Genomic DNA, 12,493 nt, shown 5'->3' on the forward strand with positions numbered 1-12,493 from the left:
GGCCCGGGCCGCCGCGCCGCGAGGGGGAGCCGGCACCGCCGGAGCCGCCGCCGCGGGGAGCTCCGCAGCGCCGGGTCAAGTCACGCCTGGCCGGGAAGGGCCGCAGCGGCAGCATGTTGGGCGCCCGGGCGGCGGCGAGTGCGGCGGTGCCGCGGTGGTGCCGGGCGCTGCGCAGCTCCGCCGCCCTGGGCGGCTCCAGGAACCTGCTGAGGAAAATGCTCCGCAAAAAGAAGTAGGTGCGGGAGCCGCCGGCCGGGCAGCGGGGCCTCCCGCCGGGCTGGGCCTCGCTGCGGGGTGAGCGACTGCGGCGGGGCGGGCTGCTGGGCCTGCCCTGCCTCTGCCGGTGCGGGCAGGCGGTGCTGCCGGGGCTGCTGCAGCCTGGCGAGCGAGCACCAGGCCGGAGGTACCGGTGCTCTAGCTATTAGGAAGAAGTTCTTCCCTGTGAGGGTGGTGAGGCCCTGGCACAGGTTGCCCAGAGAAGCTGTGGCTGCCCCATCCCTGGCAGTGTTCAAGGCCAGGTTGGATGGGGCTTTGACCAACCTGGTCTAGTGGAAGGTGTCCCTGCCCGTGGCAGGGGATTGGAACTGGATGAGCTTTAAGGTCCCTTCCAACACAAACCATTCTGTGATTCTTTTCCCCGCCTCTACATGCAGCTTCAGCCGTGGATGGGGAGCATTGCTCCCTGCAGCGCACCCTAGTCTAACTGTTTTGGGGAAAACTACCTCTGGGCATGATAAACGGGAGTGTTGTCGTGTGCCTTCAGGCAGGTGACGTTTTACTTACACAGGGAACCCTTTGTTTTCCTGAGCTGCTGAAAGATAAAGCTGATTTCCTTTCCTTTTCCCAAAAGAAAGAAGTTTTGGTATGACAGCCCTACCCTGGGATCTAAAATGGTAAGTGCAAGCTTTGAAGGTGCTGTGTTTGTCTGTGCCAGGAGGAACATGCTTGTGCTTCTGCCATTCTGTCTGCCTTTGGGAAAAGCATTTTCTGGTGGAAATGGCAAAATTTTGTGATGAACACTAGGGTTCCAGTTTCACTATGATATGCCAGGATTGCTGTTGAGAGAAGCCATTCAGCTCCCCATGGCTGTTTCCTCTTCTGTGCCGATCTTTCATTCACACCAGAACCTCATTCACGCCTAATGCTGTCTTAGAATCATAGAATCGCTTAGGTTGGAAAAGACCTTTAAGGTCATCAAGTCCAACCATTAACCTAGCACTGCTAAGTCCACCCCTAAACCATGTCCCTTGCACTCTCTTGAGCCTACAGCAGAGAACTGATCCAGATTAAAACTTCTGTATACCAGCTTAGTTTTACTTTTATGGAAAACAAGTTTTTATGTCTGCTTTTCAAACAGGCAGTGCTTTTCAAGTTAATGTGTGCTGTATTTTAGAAAAGAGATTTATTGACCTGTGTAAGTAGCTTAAAAAATAATAAACTAAGAAACCTTGACTGTAATACATGTAATGACTGTAATCATGAAGATTTTCTGAACAGAAATATTCTTTATTGAACCATGTGATACATAAGACCTATATAAAACCATCACAGCTGCAGTAATGGCATTCTAAGAGCATACTTAATAAAGTGTAAAAACCTGTGTGTTAAATGCTTAATACAAATACAAGTTTGTAACTATGGATTAATGCGTTGGGTTTTTGTTTTGTTTTAAAGATGTATAAACCAACCACGTTGGCCTCCATAGTGAAAGGTGACCAGATAAAAACTAGGAAAGAAGACAACATACGCTTCAGAGTCTTGAACAGTTTTATTCATAAAGCTGTGGCAGAGATGATGGCTACCTGTGAAGTTAATCAAGAACTTTATGATCTTAAGCTGGAAATCTCCAAGGCAAGTGCCAAAGCTTCAACTTATTTTGAGCTGCTCTGAGTATGCCTGGAGGTCACAATAGTGGGCCAGAGGAGCTCCTCTGGGTGTTGTGATGCGTGCAGGAGTTCTACTGCATTGCTTCTGATGTGGCAGAGCACAGCAAGATGAGGCTCTGGATTCATCTTGCAGACTAGGAGAACTTTGGCATTGTTGCACCTGGCTTAGTAGACCTTTGCCACTAAAATGCAAGTGCAGCTTAGGCCAACTAAATGGTGATTCTCTTAGTATGACTTTTCGTTTTATGTTATTCAGACATGTACTCTTTGCCTTGCCCTTTCCGACAGAGGAACCTGCTTTTGCCAATATAGGTGTATCTTTCCCAGAGTCTTTTCCTTGTAGCTGTGTGAAAGTCGATACCTCCTTGTGTTCCTCGCCAGCATCACTGTACAGGCAGAAGACCTCAGTGGGGCATGAGCTTCCAAAAAAAGACAAGCTTAAGAAAATGGCATTGGCAAGCAAGGTTCCAGAAAGAATTAGAATTTGTACCTAATTGTAGCTAGTGTTGTCATAATTCATGGGTTTGAAAGGGACGTTAAAGCTCTGATTCAGGAACTAAGTCTCCACATTCTTGTTCATTGTTTTTTTTCTTTTACATTTGCGGTTTTGTTAAGATTGCCTGTGTTTGGCTTAAAAGCTGATGGACTTAGAAGCATGGAAAAACAAATTGCACCTCATAGCTGTATCTGTGACAAGGGGTTTGTCATTTATGATTGAAATGGATGTTTCTGCCAGCTGAATCCGTTCTGTCTTCGGGCATGTGATTAAAATTACCTGGGCAAGGTGAATCTTTTGTCTCTATATATGCAGTATCCTTCATACAGTACTTCTCTCTCCAGGGCTTTGAGGATTGCTTGTCTGACTTGGATGGCATGTTTGCACCTAAAAATACTGGCTGGTGTAGGCAAGCCACAGCACTTTCATTGCTGTAAATGAAGCGATTTATAACACAAGGGAGGGAAAGAAGCAGCCTTATTTCAAATATAGTACAGATTTTATTGTAACTGTGTAGTGCTTAGGAAGAGTTTGTGCTCCGCTGGGATGTGGCTGAGACTCAGTCTTGATTTAGTCTAGAGCTGATTCTGGTCTGGTATCATTACTTCCATTATCAAAAGAAATAGAATCTTAGAATCACAGAATGGTTAGGGTTGGAAAGGACCTTAAGATCATCTAGTTCCAATCCCCTGCCATGGGCAGGGACGCCTCACACTGGACCATGTCTTCCAAGGTTCTGTTCATCCTGGCCTTGAACACTGCCAGGGGTGGAGCATTTGCCACTTCTTTGGGCAACCTGTTCCAGTGCCTCACCACCCTCACTGTAAAGAACTTCTTCCTTATATCTAACCTGAACTTCCCCTGTTGAAGTTTAAACCCATTTCTGCAATCCATCAGAATTTACTTTTTTTCCATATGACAAGTTAAATTTACATAATAGTAACAGATAGGAATCATGCTTCAGGCCTGATACATCAAACTTTTATCCACTTGATAACATTACTTGTGATAATGAAGAAATGGCTTGAGTTAGATGGGGTTGTTTGTGTGCTTGCATTAGACTCAGTGTGGGAGACAGGGAGCGTTGATTCTGCAGTAGAAACAGCTGGTTAATGATCACGGTGGGGTTTTTTTTAATGAGTGGTGGGTTTCCCAAGGGAGGAGCTATTTGGTGCTAGAAAAAATCAGTATCTAGTTTGGGTTTTGGGGACAGTCCATCTGCCCTAGGAAAGAGTAGCACTGTCAATAGCAGACTGTGATGCAGTTTTCATTCCTGGGACTACTCTGATGGCAGTGTCTTTTTCTGGTGATGTATGTAGATACCTATTTGTTTGAAGCCTTGGTTTCTGGACTAGATGACCTCTGAATTGTGCCTTCCAACGGGTAGTTTATGCTTTCTCCTCCCTCTTCCTTGGCTCCTTCCTTTGGTTGAGCTAGATAGGTTGTTAGAAGTTTGCTGAGTATACTGTCATAGTGGGAACCTGTTTTGTAAGACACCGCTAGATGTGATGAATGACAGTTTCAGAAATCTTTCAGAATCCAATTTGTGCTTCACAAGTTTATTCTTCAGGAAGATCTTCTGTGTGCTTTGGCCTCCGCACACCATGCATTTTCAATTGCATGTATGACATCTATGAATGTTATCTGTTAATGAGCTAGAGGTTCAGGCACTGGCGGTTCCCAGCCGGCTTTAGAGCTGGAGAGACACTTCTCTTACAGTGGCGTGGAGGGTGTCCTCTTTTCTATCAATATCAAAACCAAATTATGGGTGACAACAAACCATGTCCTTCTTTAGCAGAAATGTACACTTTCAACTGTATTCCAGAACACTGTCGTTCTGGACAATTCGTGATGGTAACGCTGTCGTGGTGACTAAATGGAGCACTGTCAGGAACATACAGGTGTTGGCAGACTTCTCTGTTTAATTTCAGTTGGAGGGAAGGTTAGGCAGTGACTTGCCTAAATAAAAAAGCCCTTTCAGGCACTGAATGTAAGTTTTATTTGGTGTTAAACTCTTAAAGGCACCATATAATTATGGTTCTTAAGAGCAGAGATGGAAGAAGAGATTCTCCTAACAATTTACATATGCAGTTTGGATCACTATGCTTATTCATGAATTAGAAACTTTGTTGTATATGAAGTGTGTGTATACATATAATTTTAAAGAAACATTTGTCTTTTTGCAGGTGTGTCTGGCATCAAACTTCTCAGCGTGTCGTGTGTACTGGAATCCTGCTGCTACTATGGAGAAAGAAAGTTATGTTGAAAGTGTACTGCAGAAGAGTGCTCCACGTATACGGTACTGCTATGGGGTAAACAGTTAGGTCACTTCATAGATTTATAGCCATGTACTATGCCATTTCTTGAGTATTTCTAACAATCTGTATCTGACCTGTTAGGATGCTTTAGGTTTTTAGATATTTGGAGTCAGAGCATCTCTTGTGATGAGCCTCACAGGGAAGGATGGCTGTGTCAGACCAGCTCTGAATTCTCCTGCTGGAGCACAGCTGGCTTATTTGGCTTCTGTGCTTTCCTAGAATTGGACTGGGTTGAGCTGAAAGAGTGAGTCTGGATGAAGTTTTACTTCAGTGTACTAGTGATGGTGGGCTGGACATACTGTGCATGACACTAGGCCAGAATGATGTTGCACAAGAGAACTGGCAATTGCAATAAGTAATTCCTTACAGACTCACTGGGCAATTCTGTTAGAGACAATTTGGACATCCAGAAGGGATGACTGACATTACAGAAATTCTTTACAGTCCTGATACAAAAAAATAAATGATGGGATACTACCATGTATTATGATGCTTTACCCATTTTTGACAGAGGGTCCAGTGGGTTTTCAGGATATCAGAGAGATTTTTGTCTCTTCCTCTTTCCTTGGCTTACCCTCTGCTATCCAGCCAGTCTGTTGAAGCATACTCGTAGAGCCATTTCCTTACCCCTGTTTCCCTAGGCTGTGTAATTCCTGCTCTAGCACAATGCCTCTTTTACTCCCAACAGCTTCCACTCTTTGAGAAGGAATGTTGCTGGCTGGGAAGAAAATGAGGGAAGCCCTGTCAGTCCTTCCTGCAGCTAGCATGTAGGACTGGTTGTCTTGCCCTGCTGTGAGGGCTCTATCCCCCACTGCTCTTACCCCTACAGTGGGGATAAGGAAGACAAATGAAGTGGGGAATGACCTGTGCCAGCCTGTGCATATAGGAGACAAATCTATCATCAATTCTCAGTGGAATCTGCAGCTAGTAGTTTTTATATATTATACATTCAGAGTTGGGATTCTAGTGATGTATTGCTTAGCACTAACCTGAATGGATACCCATCAGACTGTAAGTTTTGCAAACCATATACTTAAATTTGCAATACTCTGGAATTAAAGTATTGTATCTGTCCTGGAGGTGCTGTTCTGTTACTCATACTGGTGAATGCTGTATTTTTGCCAGGTATCTTCTGAAGAGTCAGCAGATTTTAGGAAATATACCCCCAATAGTATTTGTAAAAGACAAAGAAGCTGCAGCTGTAAGAAAGGTAATTGTAATCTTTGACTCAATGTACAAATATAATGATATGCAAACATGGTGACATAGCATGCCATAATGCTTAGGAATATGGAGAGAGCTGATCGTTCAGTTGCTCTACCAATCTACATTATAAAGCTTTGTCTGCATGCCTTCCTCTTCATTTTAGCAAAGAACCTTGAGTAAGGCTGATGCTTATCTATAATGTAAAAGAATCCTTGTAGCTATTGCCTCATGAACACTTTTTGATGCTAGTATAAAAAATTCTGAAGTTTTTAGGGAAGCTTGTAGGCCAGATCATTAGGCCAAATAAAGAAATCCTAAAAAATGAAATTACAATTTTAAGGAACAATATAAGGTAGGCAGTTGTCTTTTGCCTTGTATAGATGAAAGAAATGAGTTTTAAGGAGCTGTCTTCCACATTTTGAATGTTACTTGTTTTTAAAATTCCATCGAATGTATTCAGTGATTTTTAATTTTTCTTTACCCCAACTAGCGAAGTGCAGATCTTTGCATAGAGGATGTAAGATCACTCATACTACCTTTTTTTTTTTTTCACTTTTAAAATTATCTTTAGTGTTTCACATTTTCTGCCAAGGCGTTGATAGTTTTAACAAGTTGAAATATTGCTAGAATAATGATGTTTTCTAGGAATTGGCTGTCGTTAGGAGTGTGAAGTGAGATCTCTCAAATAGAGAGATTTCCAGAAGAGAAGGATGACACCAATGAGTAGAATTTCATCAAGAATGTCTTCTCAAGCTGTTGATGTGAATGGAAAGAACATTAACTGGAAAGAGAGTGTTCACATTTCTGTACCCTGAAGTGCCTTATTCTTAGATGTGTTACTATTACAACCAACTACTGTTAGTGACTTACAGGCTCATGCAGCGTGTATTTGCAAACCTGGAAGGGATAATAAGAGCTTTAGACTCTCTGGAAATGCAGTGAACTGTTTGAACTTTCTGTATTCAGAAAAATTCTGAGTTTCGTGCCAATGTACTGATCCACAATGCAAATGCTTTCCACCTGAATTAGCATAAACAAAAAGCACAAGAACAGAAATGAAATAAACACTTCTGAAAGTTGTTTATATTTGTTCTTACGCTCCCTGTAATCAACACAATAAATTATACACAAATAATGAGTGATTATAGAAGCGCTTTGTCATTACTACTACCCTATTATTAACATACGTAGATGGAAGTACAAATATGTCCTCCTGCAGGTCCTGCCTTTCAGTTCTGTTACTGTGGAGCCTATTCCATTAATTACTCTTTCTCAAGCTTTGTTAAATGACCACTTTTTGAAGAATTTTGAAGAAAACCCCTGGACTGCCTTACTTTCAGGTTCAGTGCATAGACATCTAGAAAGTTAACCACGTAAGACAAGTAAAGCCCCTCCTTGCATAACCTCTGTCAGTGAATGGCACTGGGAAGCACTTAGATGGACCATCTTTTCAGACTTTGCAGAGCATCAGATTTGTGTAATTCGCAGATTTGAATAACAGGGCTTGAAATAATGTAGCTGAAACCGATTTTTAAGTATTGGAAGACAGGGAAGAACCATCCAATTCAACTCCTAGAATAATATGCTCAATTAGAAGGGAAGAAATGTAAGGAAATGTGCAAATAAAAATTTTGAATGAGATAAAATTTTCACAATTAGGCACAGTCTCTAAGCACTGCATATACTAGATTTGTAGCATTTACTGGTTAGGTGCCATGTTAAAAGGGAGTTGGGAACTCAGTATTTACAGGTAACAGAAATACAAACTTGCAGAAATGGAGAAGTGCAAAGAGTCTTAGCATAAGGATGTTATGAAAAAGGATTCTAAGACTGAAGTAAGACCAAATTAAAAAAAAAAAAAAAGTCACACAATCCCTAGCTGACAGTTAAGAAAGTATGAAAGGCAAAAACTTTGTAGGAATCCCTGAATCAGTTACGCTATTTGGCACAAACTTCCTAGGCAAGAAATATAAGCAGTTCTATTGAAATGGAGGAAAATACTATTTTGGAATGGACAGTATTCCAAATGTGGAAAATAAAACATTTGCTGTTGGATACTTGTCTGTTTCTTGTGTAGGTGTGAACAAAGTAAATTTGATCCAGGACTTTTCATATATTGTCTTCATGTGTTTACAGATTGAGGAATTATTATCAATTGCTGATTTTGGACCTCCAGAAGCAGAAGAAACATTATCTCACGATGATTCTAGGTGGGTTTTTTTTTAAATCAGAATTGTACAAGTATCTGTTTTCATCTCTGTTGGCCAACTTAGATTGGATATTATTTGACATGACAGAAAGTATATTTTAATTAGATGTGTACATTTATCAGGGTTCAGCAACTGGTTATGAGGAAATAGAAAGTAGAAGAGAGCGCCTTTTTGGAAGACCTTACTGAAAAGGCATCTCAGCTTTTAAAGAGATCAGTTGGGCCCTTTTATCAACAGAAAAGGCTACAGAATAGCCTAGGACAAAACTAATATGTAATTATCCCAGAAATTAAATGTAGAGGATGACATTTAATTTTGTGGCTTAAGATTTCTTTACCAAAGTTACACCCATTTATTAAAATGAAGGGAAAATATTTCTTATATGCTCAGGTTTATGTTCATATTTTAGTGCAGACACATCTTCACAGGCTATTTTGTGATTGATTCTTGTGCATAGGTACCTTGCTGCAGAACACAGGTTTGCAAATACGGAAAGGGAAGGTCTATTTTCTCATATATAAGCGGACCTCTGTTAAGCTGTGGAGAATGACTGAATTGTTACAGCATAGTGTGTATGCTTTCAGAGGCAACTAGCCCATGAGGTGATAACAGAACACAATCTTGGAGATCAGCTGTGTTTGTTGTCTATATTCTGAGTAACGTAGTCATCAGATCTGTTACTTCAGACCCGGTACTTGTTCTGGTATTAGTATCTTTACTTTTATAAGGGAAATATTTTTAGAATTTCTAAGAATTCAATACTTGATATGTTTTTGATAATTAAAAAAAAAAAAAAAGCTTTGCAGCAGTAATACTTGCTTCTTGCTGGTAATTTTCTCATAAGGATAAATGCTCTACATTTACCAGTACTCCTCTCCTTGGCCACCTTTTTTTCTGGTATAAAATTGATTCGTTATGCATGACTTACAAGTTTACTGATAAATCTTTCTATGTTAACAATAAGTAAGTTAATTTAGCATTCTTCTGTGAGAGATTTTTGGCTATTGAGGGATAGGGCTGAACAATCTATTAGAATAATGATTCTGTGGACTGGATGCTCTTGAAGCCAGCAGCCTGCAGTCTGTTGGTGGAAATGCCTTTTGTGCCTTAACATCTCCCAAGACAGTTGATTCGTCAGGTGCAAATCAGAAAGAGCTTCTTGGGAGGAATCATTGTTGTGACAGACTTGCCCACAGGGCACCTGCCATCTTCCTTTCTTCGTGTCTTGTGCAAATACTGAAATCCATACTTAACGCTTAAGCATTAGTACTTAATGCTTAAGGTGCTACATGCTGTCATTCATACATGTCTGTGTGTTTGGGCTCAGGCTGCTGATTCTTACTTCTTGGAGTAGCTGTGAGAAGTCTTAACTTCCTTGGGGATCCCAGGTCCAGTGCTCACTCTGTTATCTGTGCACACCTTTTCCCAGAAACAAGCAGTTTCCTCTGGAATGTAGTTGCTTTATTGGCTTCCTCCCATTAAATCTGTTGACATGCTGAAAGGCTTACATGCAGCCTGTCCTTGGACACACAGTATGGTGGTATCTCTTCCTTCTTAAGTAGGAAGGATAATGCTGAACACAGTGCATTAATAAAGAAAAACTGAAAACTCCAGGTTATTTCTGTGTTACTCAAGTTGTCACAATTGCATTGCCTGTTAAAATATATATGGGGGAAAAAACCCACAACATTTGCTTTCCTTTCCACAGTAAACTGTTCTCTTCAGCAACTGAATCTTCAGATCCACCCATGAAGTCTAATCTTTTTGGTATTGATCATGAACTGTTGAATAAGCAGATAATGGACTACAAAAGACTGAAAGTGTCAAGAGATACAGAAAGCATTGCCTGGACAGAAAAGCAGGAGCAGCAGCTTTCTCAGATTCGAAAGAAAATGAAAAAGAAAAAACCAAAGAATCCTCCTGATGATGACATTACACCACAGAAATACTTAATGGACAGATATGAAGCTGATCACTGGGATGATAACACTGAAGCAGTCTCAGACTATGAGCTGGAGGATGAATTGCAGGAAGATGTAAATGAATTGCGGGAAGATGTAAATGAATTGGAGGCAGATGATGGCAAAACTGTAAGTCAACCTACTGATAAACTGAAATGAAGTGAAAAAGCCACTCCCTTTAAAATGGAGGCTGCCAATAGCAAAAAGCCTGCTGCAGATACTGAAAGATTTGTTTTGTACAGCCTGTTTATCACTTCCTCTTTCAAACTAATAGGTTTGTCACACGTGGGGAGATTTGCTAGTGCAAGGTGTGTAAGAAAAACAAAAATGCTATTTGTGACATTCTGTTAAGCAGCTTTCAAGCTGCTGCAGTTGTAGAACTTTCAACCAGAGAGCAGCTTTGTAATAACAAAATAAACATAGTGGAGCACTGAGCTAAAGCATCGTGTAATTCTGTTGATTATTTCAAATAAAATCAGGATTTCTGTATTGAAATATGTTGGGTTTTCTGAGGTTTTTTTTTTTTTGAGTCATCTGGATAAAAATAATCACAAAGTGATGGTGTCTATTATTCTACGGTCAGGAAGGAAGAGGGAAGCAAAATAATGACAGTGGCATTCAAAGAGCAGCCTTCAGCACACAGATCAGGACATTCTCTAGAATGTTATTCTCTAGAGGACCTAATCTAATGGGGAAACTCCACAAGAAAGTGAAACTCACTGAAATTACAGCAAATAACAATACAACCCTCAAAGAAAATAAGTTTATTTAATATTCAGAAATTTACAGTTGTGCAAAGGGAACTGCAACCAGAAAAGAATGGAAAACTGCTCATCTGTTGGGTAAAATCGGGCAAAGCATTGACTGTGGCTGAAAAAATGTATTAAAACCTGAAAGGCAGAGAAAAAGCAGCAGGGAAGAGAAAAAGCAGCAGGGAAGAATGCCCCAGTAACTTTAAGATTCGGAAATGGATGGAAAACGGTATAAAAAGTGAGATTAGATCTTTCTGGCTCAAAGCAAGTAAAAAATAATAGCATGAATGTATTAAGGCAGGAGGGCTGAAGCTTCAAAAGAAGTTACGACTAACAGGGTAGTAAAAAGGAATTCTACCAGAAATAAAGAACATTTAATTCCAGTAGTTAATAGGGAAGTAAAGACAATGCAGGGGAGGTTGCACTACAGTATGTTGCTCTAGTTTTTCAAAAAGATTTAAAAGATGGTGAGTATAAGCTCCAGAATATAAACAGTTTAAACAATTTTTAGGTTGGAGAGACTAGTTTAGGTCAACAATGAACACTGAAATTCACTGTATTCACAAATTTCAGCGTGCCTTGTTCAGGCTTTCCAGGAGTTCTTTCTAAATTCTACAGGACAGACACACTTTGAAGTAGATGCTCTAGTTTTGTTTTCCAGTGAATGAAGGTATTTATAATATCAGAAACTGTTCATGTGCAGTATCACTGTCACTCAAAGCTAGCCATGGCTTTGTTGCAACTTGGCAACAAAGTTCTTAACTTTTTGAGTGAATAACAGGAACCTGTTAATTGGTACTTGCTAAATGAACCCACAGAATACTAATGTCTCCATCTTTAGTTTCTGCTGTATAAAACGTGGGACTTTCCTGACTCTACCTAAAGGTTAAAAAAAGGAAAAAAAACCCAACAAATCAACACCCAAACAACCTACATATTAACCTTTGAAAGAAGAAAAAGAACAAAGTTGACTACCTCTGCTTCTTAAATTCAGACACCTATAAACTAGGTTTGCAGTTCATAGCTTAGATTTCATCTAAAACAAACCAAAATCATGCTCACTGTCAGCCTGTTGTGGTTTAACCCGTCGGCAACTAAGCACCATGCAGCTGCTTGCTCATGCCCGCCCGACCCAAGATGGGATGGGGAGGAGAATCGAAAGAATGTAAAACCTGCAGGTTGAGATAAGAACAGTTTCATAATTGAAATAAAGTAAAATATTAATAACAGTCATAATAGGAGAAAGAGAGGAATAAAACTCAAGAACCACAAATTATGCACAATACAGTTGTTCACCACCCACTGACTGATACCCAGCCTGACCCGAGCAGCAATCAGTCCCTTCCAGGTAACTCCCCCCAGTTTATATACTGGGCGTGATGTGCTATGGCATGGAATACCTCTTTGACTAGTTTGGACCAGGTGTCCTGTATCTGCTTCTTTCTGGCTGTGTGTAGTAATCTCATTACATTTATAGCTGTAAAAGACAATAAATTGAATGTTACACTCTATCTGAGCAATATGATCACTTGCAAAATTCCTTGGTTTAGTTTTTATACATTAAATAAGCACAGATGGAGAAGGAACTTCTGGGGCCTTCAGACCCGGTCCCCAGGTTGCCCAAGGAAGTTGTGAATGCTCCATCCCTCGCAGTGTTCAAGGCC

General features: G+C 40.7%; 1 protein-coding gene across 3 annotated transcripts; it reads left to right on the top strand.

Annotated features, from left to right (window-relative positions):
* The first annotated feature begins 25 nt into the window (after positions 1 to 25).
* RBFA (ribosome binding factor A) lies at positions 26 to 10,574 on the top strand. 3 transcript variants are annotated; one of them, XM_030499846.1, is made up of 7 exons: positions 26 to 232; positions 851 to 893; positions 1,675 to 1,851; positions 4,569 to 4,681; positions 5,826 to 5,910; positions 8,043 to 8,116; positions 9,825 to 10,574. In XM_030499846.1, the coding sequence occupies exons 1-7, from the start codon at positions 114 to 116 to the stop codon at positions 10,234 to 10,236; spliced, it is 1,023 nt and encodes a 340-aa protein (XP_030355706.1). In that variant the 5' UTR covers positions 26 to 113; the 3' UTR covers positions 10,237 to 10,574. The 3 variants fall into 3 exon arrangements, with proteins under 3 accessions (XP_030355706.1, XP_030355722.1, XP_030355715.1); XM_030499862.1 differs by having other exon boundaries at positions 43 to 232; positions 788 to 893; XM_030499855.1 differs by having other exon boundaries at positions 74 to 236.
* The last annotated feature ends 1,919 nt before the right edge of the window (positions 10,575 to 12,493 follow it).

The sequence above is a fragment of the Strigops habroptila genome, chromosome 1 (genome assembly GCF_004027225.2).
Source record: "Strigops habroptila isolate Jane chromosome 1, bStrHab1.2.pri, whole genome shotgun sequence".
Lineage (NCBI taxonomy): Eukaryota > Metazoa > Chordata > Aves > Psittaciformes > Psittacidae > Strigops > Strigops habroptila.